Raw genomic sequence first — 13,672 nt, forward strand, 5'->3', positions numbered from 1 at the left:
GGAAAGAGAAACACAGAACAAGTAAAGTTTTATCTTATTACTCATAATAGTACAACACTGTATAAACTTGTGCCTAATTTCCAAACTCCACATGCATGATGCATTGAATACTTCATAAGTTTGTACAGTTGCTTTCTGTCTATTGCACATGACTTGTAAATGCTCTGCACGGTGCAAAAGTTGGTTCTAATGAACCTCCAAGTTTCAAAGATATCTAAGACAACCTCAGTAGTATTTTCATCAATGATACAGGCTGATAAGTGGCCATCACCCTGAACATAAGTGAATTTGACTAAGATTATTGGGACAATAATCTTCATTCAACATCAGGGTGGTTAAATCTTTCGTGAACTGGCGTGAAATTTCTGGTGAACCAGCATTGGTCTGTGGACTAGTAGTTGGAAAACACTGATTTAGAGAATTGTGGGAATAAGAGAGAGAGATTGTACCAAATAACTAATGATCATCTTTCTAGCCTTCTGACATATTATTTTTACTGTTGCCTTAAAACTCTGTCTCAATACCTTTTACCTCAAAGCATTGCCTATAAACTCATTTTCTCCCATCCAAGTACTAACCAGGCCCGACCCTGCTTAGCTTCCGAGATCAGACGAGATCGGGCGCGTTCAGGGTGGTATGGCCGTAGACTAAACTCATTTTCTGTAGCTCTCAGATGTCCCTACCTTTCAAATGTATCTTCGTAACCTGGTCGTAAGTTACTCCTAAATGCCTGATCTTAGGGAAGTTAAATGAAGTACATTCAAAAGAAAACCAAAGATGTAGAGACCTGGTAGTTTCCCTGTGACATTCATCAAGTCCACAACAATAACTCCCTTATACTTTACATGGGAGGTATTTAATTTGCCTCTTCTATTCTGAGAACTATCCTCACATGTAAATTATTAAGTTGGACTATCTATACTTTTCTCAGGGACTTTCTGTTAAGGATTGACCAAGCTCAATTCTTTTTAGCTAGTGTGACCTGAGATCTTAGGCTAGATTGTGCTGTCTTCAGGGTAAGCACGGTGTTTCCTTCTTGTGTTTATATCTCAGTTTGCACACTGATTACAAAGAAGTTGAGACATTTTCTGCTATGGTTTTAATATTCATCCATTCATGAAATATATATTGAACTACTGTGTGTCAGGTCTTGTGTTGCAGGGCAAGTAGATACAGTAATAAGGACTATAAATACATGGCCCCTGCTCTTAATGAGTCTAAATACTGTTGATGGTATTTAGTTTGGGAAAGAGAAAATGGCTTATTAATTTTCATTTAGATTTTCCCTTGGGATAATCTTTATTTCCAAAAAGTGTAGACAACTATTCTACTTGTGGCTTTAAATATTCTTGATTCAGCCCTGGCCGGTTGGCTCAGCGGTAGAGCATCGGCCTAGCGTGCGGAGGACCCGGGTTCGATTCCCGGCCAGGGCACACAGGAGAAGCACCCATTTGCTTCTCCACCCCTCCGCCGCGCTTTCCCTCTCTGTCTCTCTCTTCCCCTCCCGCAGCCAAGGCTCCATTGGAGCAAGGATGGCCCGGGCGCTGGGGATGGCTCTGTGGCCTCTGCCCCAGGCGCTAGAGAGGCTCTGGTCGCAACATGGCGACGCCCAGGATGGGCAGAGCATCGCCCCCTGGTGGGCAGAGCATCGCCCACCGTGCCGGGTGGATCCCGGTCGGGCGCATGCGGGAGTCTGTCTGACTGTCTCTCCCTGTTTCCAGCTTCAGAAAAATGAAAAAAAAAATATTCTTGATTCAGAGGCAACTTCTATTTACAATTATTTGAATTTGTAAGGGCAGTAATGACCCTTGGATTTCATCAAGAGAAATGTCGTTGACATTCCTGGAGTGATAGGTCATTCTGTCATTATGCTTTTATCAAACTAAAAGAGCAGGTTCAAAGTGGGAGGAAGTTATATCAATGAGGGAGGAAGTTGTATCAATGGCTGCTTTGGGGGAAACAGAGGTCTTGGTATTTATTGTTGAAAAATGGTTCCTCTTTATTTTCTCTTTCTCTTTTTTTTCTTACTTTTCTTATGCCCCTTTTCTACAGAAAGTAGGAGTTAAGTTTGTGATTATTGTAAAATGCTTGCCTAAATCAAATGAGGTAATAAGGACCCATGCCATAACTCACCTGAGGGGATGATTGTTGGGGCTTCTCTGTTCTCTGCAATTAGCTGTGAAGTTCCTGATATTCAGAGGTGGAGGGTAGAGGCTGTGTGGTTGTAGTAGGTACTGGAGCTGTTTAGGTTTCTAGTGTATTGAACATTTCTAGTACACTGTCTCTTCTAGCAGAAGGGTCCCATTAGAGTCGACATTAATTCTATCTTCAATTTATCAGGATTGGCTTACTTGACACTCAGATCTTAAATTCCTTATATGTTAGTCATCCTTCTGGTTTTATGTTCTTGTGTAAGGCATGAACAAACAAGGTTCTGTCCCAGCATTGCAGGAGAGGTAAGACTCTTTAGAGGAGTGTTACTAGGAAATCTAAGCTCTTCAAAGAAAAGGATCCTTCTTCTTCTTCCCTTGCTTATAAAAAACATGAACCTCCACAGAAGCTGGTGTATAGAAGTAATTGTGCACACACACAGTATTTGGGACATTCCTGGACCCTCTGTCTGGTGCAGCAGGCTGACAGTGTGGGCCTATTTAGCGTTGACCATTTTGTTCACAACAGGGTGTTGTGTTTGATAACAGAGCACAGGGCCTGACGTTTCTCCCTGCTATTTCTGATTCTCAGTCAGTAGTGTAATATATTGATTGCAGAAAATGTTCATTGCAGACTCAGCACTGCCTTTACAATAGTAAACTCCAGGTGCTCATAGGAAGGAATCTCGTATATGGTTTTTGGAAGCTGTTTCTTGTAGTTCTGATGGATTCTTTCCTGTATGCTACAATTAAGATCATTAGGAGCCTCTATTTTTCAGCTGACAAGCCCCAATGCATTTCACTGGTTCCTACTTCAAGCTCAGTAAATTGGTTCAACCCCATCCACTCATTTACTTTTTCCTAAGAAGTTTTAGGCTTTATTTGCATTATGGTGGGCCTTGTTAAAGAGAACCTAACTGAACAATTTCAAGGTACTGGACAAGGCAAACAAGTTCTGGTTTCCACAGTAACCAGAAGTTTATTGCTTCCAAGGATGTCTGCCATGACTCTTGTCCCTTACTGTTGTTTTGCATCTCTTTTAATATAACCTGGACTGACTGAAGAAGAATCACAAGGCATATCTGAACCTTTTTTGGCAATCAAGTACCTCATCAAGTTTGGATACCTACTAGCAAGCAGCCTGGAATTTGAATCTATCTCTGACACATGATACAAGCCCCCTTTCTTCCTCCATAGGCTAAATCCTTGCCTAGTGTGTTATTGAATTTTGCCAAGTGTTTAGCAGCTCCAGAGTCTAGCAAATAACAGAAAATTCTTAGCAGATTTTCACTTATTCTTTCTTTGACTTTCTAGATCAGACTTGTTGTGGAAGAGGGATTGAATCAACTACCGTATAAAGAATGTGTGGTGACTACTCCAACAGGTAACCAGAGCTGTGACTGTTTTCTTTTCTTCACAAAAATTCAGAGTTAGAATTGGGAGGAAATGGAAAGAAGCCAATCTGGGTCATTTAGTATGCAGAATGCGGAGTCCAGGTAGAGCTGTTGTTCTTTTAAAGAACTTAATAAACCTGGAGACATTTCATAAAGAAATTTATGTGGATGACTTTTTGTTAATGGGTTGTTTGTCAATTCAATTTAAACAATAATCAGTATTCTTTAGCATGCATTTGTTCCCTCTGATGATGACCCATTGGGACCAGAGTTAAGAAGTGCTGGCAGCTTATCTTCACATCTGAAGAAGCAAATGGGTAGACTATTTTGGAAATGAATTTCCAGGTAACAGGATGAGAAGTAAAAAAGAAAAAGAAGACTAAAAACAAGAATAGGAAAGGTATTTGGTGTTACCCAAATAGAAAGCAGCAATGATCCCTGTTTTATGGATTAGAAACTCTGATTTGATTTTTTAATAAATAGTGAAATCTGTTCTATTCAAAGTTTGACTCAAATTGGGGACCAAGCTTGCTGCATAATTAAAACAAATTCAGGATGAGATCAGAGGTTGAACATATCTTGGTCATTAATTCAGTCTCTTGTTGTTGTTTTTTTGTATTTTTCTGAAGCTAGAAACGGGGAGAGACAGACAGACTCCCGCATGCGCCCGACCGGGATCCACCCGGCACGCCCACCAGGGGGCGATGCTCTGCCCCTCTGGGGCATCGCTCTGTTGCAACCAGAGCCACTCCAGCGCCTGGAGCAGAGGCCAAGGAGCCATCCCCAGTGCCCAGGCCATCTTTGCTCCAATGGAGCCTCGGCTGCAGGAGGGGAAGAGAGAGACAGAGAGGAAGGAGAGGGGGAGGGGTGGAGAAGCAGATGGGTGCTTCTCCTGTGTGCCCTGGCCGGGAATCGAGCCCGGGAGTCCTGCATGCCAGGCCGACGCTCTACCACTGAGCCAACTGGCCAGGGCCCAGTCTCTTGTTTTTTAAGGAAGTGGTGCAGGCTCTTAAAGAGAGACAGTAGGAGGAGGCTCTCTGATGTAGCTCACAGTGGGTGCTCATTTGAATTGATAGTGTTTATAGCATTCTTAGAATGCATTGATTCTCTAAATTCTGTTTGAGGAATGTGTTTATGAATACCATGCTATCATAAGTCCTATTTCCAGTTAATGAAGTCTACCTCTCCTAATTACCCCCACAGGTTTTTTTATAAAGAATGAAGAAATAACTGAAAAGCCTTGAATCTTCTTATTACTTTCCCAGGGAACCTAAGATGTTATACATTGCATATGGACAAGGGTTTCTCAGTACCCATCTGTTTGAGAACACAGGCACTTTAAAATATAAGTAAGATTGCTCCCATGATGAAAGATAAATTCTTTGCCTTTATTCCTCTACAGGGTACAAGTATGAAGGAGTGAAATTTGAGAAGGGAAATTGTGGGGTCAGCATAATGAGAAGCGGTAGGTTTGAACATGTGCAACTTTGTCCCTTTGCATGCATAGAAACAAATTGCTGTTTTCTAGGAGGGAAGTGAGCTTGTCTGTCAGAATTGCAGCCTACTTTAGCTTAAATTTTGCTGTTGTCTATCCTTGTGGTGCCTTGAAGTATGGTCTGTGTGTTACTGAATTTGGCTAATTTTAACCACACAGCATCTTTAGTGGTGCACCCCTAAAGGCAAGCCAGCTTTCAAAAGTTTCAGGGATGACAGTGATAACATTGGGGAGAATGAAACAGCATGAACATGGATGGAATATGGCACAATTTCAGGGCTACAGAACTTTGTAGACCTGGCAGGAGAAAACAATTTTTTCTTTTATATACAACAGTCATATTCTGTCAGGAGCTGAACTGAATGACCTGATCAATATTTTCAGTTTTATATTTGATGAGTATGTGACCAGATAGGCAAAAGCAGTTGTCTGGCACAAACTTGATATATTTCCAGTTTCTGGTCTCATAAATATTGTGTTTGTGTTGGAGTCCAACTGATTACCCTTCTAAACTAACCTTTGTGCAGCAAAACACATGCCTATAATAGGGATGGTTATTTCTATTCAGCAACTGAAGTATTTTTTGCACAAGATCCAGTTACAGTGGAAGTCCCATTTCCTTGCACTTGAAACAGATGAACTACTTCTTTTTATTTTTTTGACAGAGACAGAGAGAGGGACAGGTAGGGACAGACAGACAGACAGGGAGAGAGATAAGAAGCATCAATTCTTCATTGCAGCACCTAGTTGTTCACTGACTGCTTTCTCATATGAGCCTTGACCGGGGGGGCTACAGCAGAGCCCCTTACTTGCTTAAGCCAGTGATCTTGGGCTCAAACCAGCAACCTCAGGCTTCAAGCCAGTGACCTTTGGGCTCAAGCCAAGGATCATGGGGTCATGTCTATGATCCTACACTCAAGCCAATGACCCTGTGCTCAAGCTGGTGAGCCATTGCTCAAGCTTGATGAGCCCATGCTCAAGCCGGCGACCTTGGGGATTTGAACCTGAGTCCTCTGCATCCCAGGCTGATGCTCTATCCACTGCACCACACTACCTAGTTAGGCTGAACTATTTTTTTAAACATAAACATTCCCTTTTCTCCTCTAGCTATTAAGTTCTATTTGTGAATAAAAATACGTGAACTAAAATAAGTTAAACTCCTTTTGTATCAGAATATAGCTCTTATACAATAATAGGATTTTTAGGACCATGTTGTTCAACCTTTTAAAACTGGTAAAGACAATGGAGATGAGCATTTAAGTTACAGTTTCTTCTGTTTCAATCCAGTTCCTGCCCTAACGGGCAGCAGCATGGTCCTCAGACCCTGAGTATATACCAGATGACCATGGAGTGATGCATAAGAAGGGTTGTTTTTGATCTGAACAGCTATTAGTCACTTTTCATATATATTATAAACTGTTTTTATGTTTACAGTAGTGAGTGTAAAGTTTCCTGTTAAAGTACATGTAAACAAAAACAGTTAATGTAATCAAGAGTATTAAGTAAATCATAATACAAGTAGAATTCTGATATGTTCTAAAATCTTGAAGGTCCTTTGAAAAGAATTGATTTTTGGCCAATGCTTCCTTAAAAGAATTCAGACTCGGAATAGCTCCATGATCAGAAAAAGGGGGTGGTGCTGCTGTTGGTTGTGGTTCTCTGGGAGAGAGGGAACAATACACTATTTTTTCCCTATTTGCCAGAAAAACCTTGGCCACTGAAGTCCTTGCTGGGTAAAAGTGATGTCCCCTGATGCCACTTTGATCTAAAAAGAGATCCTTTGGTCTGTAGCCTTCATTCTTCCACAAACCTTTTATATTTTTTTCAGATGTGAGTAACAAGTTTAGGTGGTTTAAAGGCCCTCTTAAATAATAAGAGTAATATGTTCTTGATATCGGAAAAGCTTAAAGAGCAAGCAGCTTTAACAAAACACTAAAACACGTTATTTCTTGTAATTATGGCAGCCTGACTTGCATTAAGTATAAAATATAAACATATCAGAAGTAAAGTTGTTAACTTAAAAGGATCTGCCTTTATCTTGACAGTGTCCTTTTTGTAATGATAATAGTAAAAAAACACTGCTTTGGCCTATTCTTGGATTTGCACTTTATCTCTCCTAAACTTTTTTTCCCCTTCTCTTTTATTCCCTTCTTCAAGGTGAGGCAATGGAGCAAGGTTTACGAGATTGCTGTCGATCTATACGTATTGGAAAGATCCTGATTCAGAGTGATGAGGAGACACAAAGAGCCAAAGTATATTATGCCAAGTTTCCTCCAGACATTTATAGGAGAAAAGTCCTTCTGATGTATCCAATTCTCAGTAAGTGGCCTGAGTTTAATTTGTAACTTTTGGTTAGAGTTTAAAGACTTTATTTATTGATTTTTTTAAAAAATATATTTATTGATTTTTAGAGAGAAGTAGGGGGGAGGAGCAGAGAACATCAACTCATAGTACTTGCTTCTTGTATGTGCCTTGACTGGGCAAGCCTGGCATTTTGAACTGGCGACTTCAGCATTGCAGGTCAAGGCCACACTCTTTCTGAAGAGAGAGTTCACTGGTCTTTCACAGAATGAGTTCAGTTTCATCCCCTTTTCCTTAACCATGGGTCAGGCAGGTTAATTAAAATTCAACTTAGTACTACTACCATTTATAAGGCAAAAACTGTTTATAAATGTATTTTCCTTACATAGATTTGGAGGTACCCTGGGAAGTTCACTGGACATTTTTTATTGTCTAATAAGAGAATAGACATTAGTCAAACTTGATTAGTTCCAAAGAGCTTCTTTCTTAAAATGAACATGTTGAAGCAACTGATCTAATGGGGCACAATATAGAAAACACAGAAAATATATTGAAATATGTCTCCTCTGTAGCTCAATGAGTTATAGCAATGATTTTTGCAAGGATTTATCCTTTCTGGAGGTAATATTTTTTTCTCTTATTCTATTATATTTCTTGTGCCTCATTTTTTTTTTTGTATTTTTTTGAAGCTGGAAACGGTGAGAGATAGTCAGACAGACTCCCACATGCACCCGACTGGGATCCACCTGGCAAGCCCACCAGGGGGTGACGCTCTGCTCACCAGGGGGCGATGCTCTGCCCTCCAGGGCATCGCTCTGTTGCGACCAGAGCCACTCTAGCACCTGGGGCAGAGGCCAAGGAGCCATCCCCAGCGCCCGGGCCATCTTTGCTCCAATGGAGCCTCGGCTGCAGGAGGGGAAGAGAGAGACAGACAGGAAGGAGAGGGGGAGGGGTGGAGAAGCAGATGGGTGCTTCTCCTGTGTGCCCTGGCCGGGAATCGAACCCGGGACTTCTGCACGCCAGGCCAACACTCTACCACTGAGCCAACCGGCCAGGCAATCTATTATGTTTCTTAAGTTTACTCAGATCACACAGGGCATAGTCTCCTGGGTTTGTGAATGAAGGGTGGGTGTTAAATTTGATATCTCAAATACTGAATGAATTTTAGGTTTGTTCTGCCTTTGAAAACTATAAAGTACATGTGTCATGTCCATTATTGAAAATGATGTCATTGGTAAAGAACAAGTACCTTCAAGTGAAGCTTTGCCTAGGGGTGTCTTATGTTAGATTTCTAAACTGCCTTTACTTCAAAGAAGCATCAAATAGATTTTGAGAGAAATGTTCAAGTGGGAAATTAATTGGGTCATCATTTGATTTCAGGCACTGGAAATACTGTCATTGAAGCTGTTAGGGTTCTTATAGAACATGGAGTTCAACCCAGTGTTATCATCCTACTCAGCTTGTTCTCCACTCCACATGGTAAGTTCAGCATGAGGCACTAACTGGGTCATTGCGTGGCTGAGTGTGCATCTGTTCATCTCTCATCCTGATGAAAAGTTTCTTTGCTTCCACATTAAATCTAACTCTAATTTTTGTCTTTATAACTCATACTTTTCATATGTAAGCCTAACAATAATATTTGACACCATTCTAATGTTGTTCAGATTCAAATGGAAAAGTATGAATAAACCCTATGGAAGGAGATTACAATTGATTTTCCTGGTGGTCTTCTTTGAGTAGAGTCTGCAAATACCTGAGAGGTCCCTTCTTCTCCTGGTTCTCCACATGAGCCTGAGAACTACTCCCATAAGGCAAAAGGCAAAAAAATTAGAGATTCTAACTAGCACTGTGGTCTTATTTAAGTAAACTTTGCAGTATGAAGCAAAGAGAAGTTTTTAAAGTTAGACTTCTGCACAGAGGGCTTGTGAAAAAAACTGTGTGTTATCCATTTCATGGGGGATGTAAGCCTAATTTAAGACCCTACATTTTTTTTGCCATGCCATCTAGGACAATTCAGAAACTATCCTAATAAAATAATCATAGATACGTACAGAAATATTTAGTTTAAAAAATTGAAAGTATATAAATGACTTACAATGAACAAAAGGTTAAATAAATATATATTTAAAGGGTATAATATTATGCAACTGTTAAATCATAGTTTTGAAAAATAATGACATTCAAAAAAAATTATGTGGTGAGTGTAAAAGAGCAAGGTAAAAAATAGCAAATAGTATTCAATGTATTTGCAAACAACAGCTCCGATAAGGGGTTAATATCCAAAATATATAAAGAACTCACAAAGCTCAGCAACAAACAAGCAAGCAATCCAATTAAAGAATGGGAAGAGGACCTGAATAGTTATTTCTCCCAAAAGAGCATGCTAATCCCTTTCCCTGATCCTCCCACCCTCCCCTGCAAAAGCTGGAGTACTAATTTCTTTTTCTAATTTTTTAAACTGATTTTTTTTATTATAATTTTATTTCTTTAATGGGGCAACATCAATAAATCAGGTTACATATATTCAAAGATCAACAAGTCCAGGTTATCTTGTCTTTCAATTATGTTGCATACCCATCACCCAAAGTCAGATTGTCCTCTGTCACCTTCTATCTAGTTTTCTTTGTGCCCTCCCCCTCCCCCTTTCCCTCTCCCTTTCCCCCCTCCCCCCGTAACCACCACTCTCTTATCAATGTCTCTTAGTTTCACTTTTATGTCCCACCTATATGGAATAATGCAGTTCCTGTTTTTTTCTGAATTACTTATTTCACTTCGTATAATGTTATCAAGATCCCACCATTTTGCTGTAAATGATCCGATATCATCATTTCTTATGGCTGAGTAGTATTCCATAGTGTATATGTGCCACATCTTCTTTATCCAGTCATCTATTGATGGGCTTTTTGGTTTAAACTGATTTTTTTAGAGAGAGAGGACAGAGAGACACAGAGACATTAATTTGTTGTTCCACTTACGTATGCGTTCATTGGTTGATTCTTGTATGTGCCCTGACCAGGGATGAAACCTGCAACCTTGGCCAGTCAGGTCAATGCTCCAACTGAGCTAACTTGTCAAGGAAATTACTAATTTCTTAAAAGCTAGCTTTCTCTGACAAAACAAAAGAGTCTCTGCACTTGTTTCACAGTAGTCTAGTTGAGAAACCATCAATTTATGTGTGATCCCATTTTCAGAAAGAACAGTATTCTCTCTATTTCAGCTGCCTTTAAAATCAACAAAAGACTCTTCAAGGGGAAAGTTGCTCTCACTGAGTATATTCTCAAATATTCAATATTTATTAGTGAGTGGGTAAGGCTATAGTCTGACTACTATCAAAGCTTTTCAGATATCAGACATTGAAGAAACTAAAAGATGAACTAAGTCTCACTGGGTACCCAAAGGTCATTGCTCTCGGTACTCTGTCAATATGAGACCTAGTGACTGATGATAAAATTCCTGAATTCCAACCCATGTGACCAAAAATCTTGAAATAATAATTTTCTCTTATTTTTTGAAGGTGCCAAATCAATTATTCAGGAGTTTCCAGAAATCACCATTTTAACTACTGAAGTTCATCCGGTTGCACCTACACATTTTGGACAGAAATACTTTGGAACAGACTAAGTTATTAAATGAAACTTAATTCTCTTGTATAATATCACAGTTATTTTCTGAGTTTCTACCTATTTCACAGATTCACTTGAGGAATTATGGCAAACAGAAAATTGTTAAAGGTGCTTTATAATTTTTGAAAGTGGGTGTAGTAAATAAGAAAATGTTTGCGGTTTTTAAATTTTATTTGGTTATTTCTTTTGTTATTGAATTTATTGGGATGACATTGGTTCACAAAACCATAAAGGTTTTAAGTGTACAACTCAGCAAACCACCATCTGTACCCCAAATGGATAAAGGACATAAGTGTAAATTGTAAAACTATAAAAATCCTAGAAGAAAACATAGGTTATTTCTTGGCTGTTGTCACCAAATTTAACAATGAAGCACATGCAACTCTTAGAAAACACAATAACATTCTTATATAAATTGCTGATTGCTCAGTACATTGAAAATTTCCCCTAATTTATGAACCTCTCACTTTGGACATTGCTTGCAGCCACAAATAAAACCCAAATGAGAGTATGTTCATTGGCCAAGCATAGTTGCCATTTTGTTTACTTTGCTTTTAGTTCTAAGGAGTTGTCATTTTTATGGCTGTTTTCACCTTCCTGAATTATATACTTCCCAGTACTTTACAGGTTGGTAACTTGGAGAGGATGAAAAAATGCATTCCAGTCCTGGTCGGTTGGCTCAGTGGTAGAGCGTCAGCCCGGCATGTGGATGTCCCAGGTTCAATTCCTGGTCAGGGCACACAGGAGAAGCAATCATCTGCTTCTATACCCCTCCCCTCCCTCTTCTCTCTCTAAGGACGAAGAAAGTGAACATGGTGATCAAATGTATTTTGATAAGATGCACGAGGAAATGGTTGTAGAATCTGAAGGGTCTTCTTCTGATGCCAAGCAGTCATTAACCCCTCAGCAGTTTAGCCAATCCGAATTGAATGACTTAGTAAGAGATTTGGGCCTATCAAAGAAAGCAGCTGAGTTATTAGCCTCCAGGCTTCAAGAAAAGAATGTACTTTACCAGTCAGCTAAAGTATCCCATTTCAGAAAGCATGAGCAAATTTTTGTGGACTTTTTTTCTGAAGACAAACACTTTATTTACTGTCATGATATCAGTAGTCTTCTCAGCCAGCTAGGTGTTACCACTTACAGTCCAACAGAATGGCAGCTATTTCTTGATAGCTCTAAACAGAGTCTGAAATGTGTTCTCCTACACAATGGTAATGTTTATGCAGCAGTTCCAATTGGTTATTCAACTAATTTGTGAGAATATTATAATGACATAAAAATTGTCCTTGACATTCTGACGTATGAGGAGCATAACTGGATCATTTGTGTGGATCTTAAAATGGTAAATTTCCTGCTAGAACAGAGGTTTCACAAAGTACCCTTGCTTTCTGTGTTTGTGGTACAGCCAAGCTCAGGAGAAACACTGGACACAAAAGGAGTGGCTGAAATGTGAAGCTCTGGAAGTAGGGATGCAAAATATTGTGAATGAACCTGTAGTTAATCAAGACAGGATCATTTTTCCCTCACTTCACATCAAACTTGGCTTAAGGAAGCAGTTTGTTCAGGCTTTGAATAGAGAAAGTGAATGCTTTCAACATATTATTCCTGCTTTTCCTGCCCTATATCTCGAGAAGATAAAAGCAGGTGTATGCGATGGACCTTAAATTTGAACCCTCATATGTGATGAAGAATTTGCCAGGAAGATGAATAAGGATGAGAAAGCAGCATGGCAGTCTTTTGTGACAGTTACAAAGAACTTCCTTGGCAACAAAAAAGCAGAAAACTATTAACTTCTGGTTCAAAGGATGCCGTTGGCTTTCCACAACATTGGATGTAACATGAGCGATAAGATTCACTTTCTGGCCCTGGCCGGTTGGCTCAGCGGTAGAGCGTCGGCCTAGCGTGCGGAGGACCCGGGTTCGATTCCCGGCCAGGGCACACAGGAGAAGCACCCATTTGCTTCTCCACCCCTCCGCCGCGCTTTCCCTCTCTGTCTCTCTCTTCCCCTCCAGCAGCCAAGGCTCCATTGGAGCAAAGATGGCCTGGGCGCTGGGGATGGCTCTGTGGCCTCTGCCCCAGGCACTAGAGTGGCTCTGGTCGCAACATGGCGATGCCCAGGATGGGCAGAGCATCGCCCCCTGGTGGGCAAAGCGTCGCCCCTGGTGGGCGTGCTGGGTGGATCCCGGTCGGGCGCATGCGGGAGTCTGTCTGACTGTCTCTCCCTGTTTCCAGCTTCAGAAAAAATGAAAAAAAAAAAAAAGATTCACTTTCTGAACAGTCACCTTGATAAGTTTCCTGCAACAGAAAAGCTCAAAAATTCTTAAACACATGGAAACTAAATAACAGGTTGTTAAATAACGAATGGATTAAGAATGAGATCAAAGAAGAAATAAAAAAATTCCTAGAAACGAATGACAATGAGCATACAACAACTCAAAATTTATGGGACACAGCAAAAGCAGTACTGAGAGGGAAGTTCATAGAACTACAGGAACACTTTAAGAAGCTAGAAAAAGCTCAAAAAAAAAAAACGCTGCATCTAAAAGAACTAGAAAAAGAACAGCAAGTAAAGCCCAAATGTAGTAGAAGGAAGGAAATAATAAAGATCAGAGCAGAAATAAATGACATAGAGGCTAAAGAAACAATACAGAGGATCAATAAAACTAGAGCTGGTTCTTTGAAAAGGTAAACAAGATAGTTGGGCAGATA

The 13,672-nt window shown here is 40.1% G+C and overlaps 1 protein-coding gene across 1 annotated transcript in view; it reads left to right on the forward strand.

The window, feature by feature from the left end:
* Window positions 1-13,238, forward strand: part of UPRT (uracil phosphoribosyltransferase homolog) — a 35,733-nt gene extending 22,495 nt beyond the window's left edge. The window contains exons 3-7 of the mRNA XM_066249313.1: window positions 3,465-3,534; window positions 4,947-5,009; window positions 7,197-7,358; window positions 8,721-8,819; window positions 10,855-13,238. Of these exons, the coding sequence (XP_066105410.1) occupies window positions 3,465-3,534; window positions 4,947-5,009; window positions 7,197-7,358; window positions 8,721-8,819; window positions 10,855-10,961 (501 nt within the window). The 3' untranslated portion in view covers window positions 10,962-13,238. The remainder of the gene's footprint in view (window positions 1-3,464; window positions 3,535-4,946; window positions 5,010-7,196; window positions 7,359-8,720; window positions 8,820-10,854) is intronic.
* Window positions 13,239-13,672: the final 434 nt, after the last annotated feature.

This window comes from Saccopteryx bilineata, chromosome X, assembly GCF_036850765.1.
Source record: "Saccopteryx bilineata isolate mSacBil1 chromosome X, mSacBil1_pri_phased_curated, whole genome shotgun sequence".
Taxonomy (NCBI): domain Eukaryota; kingdom Metazoa; phylum Chordata; class Mammalia; order Chiroptera; family Emballonuridae; genus Saccopteryx; species Saccopteryx bilineata.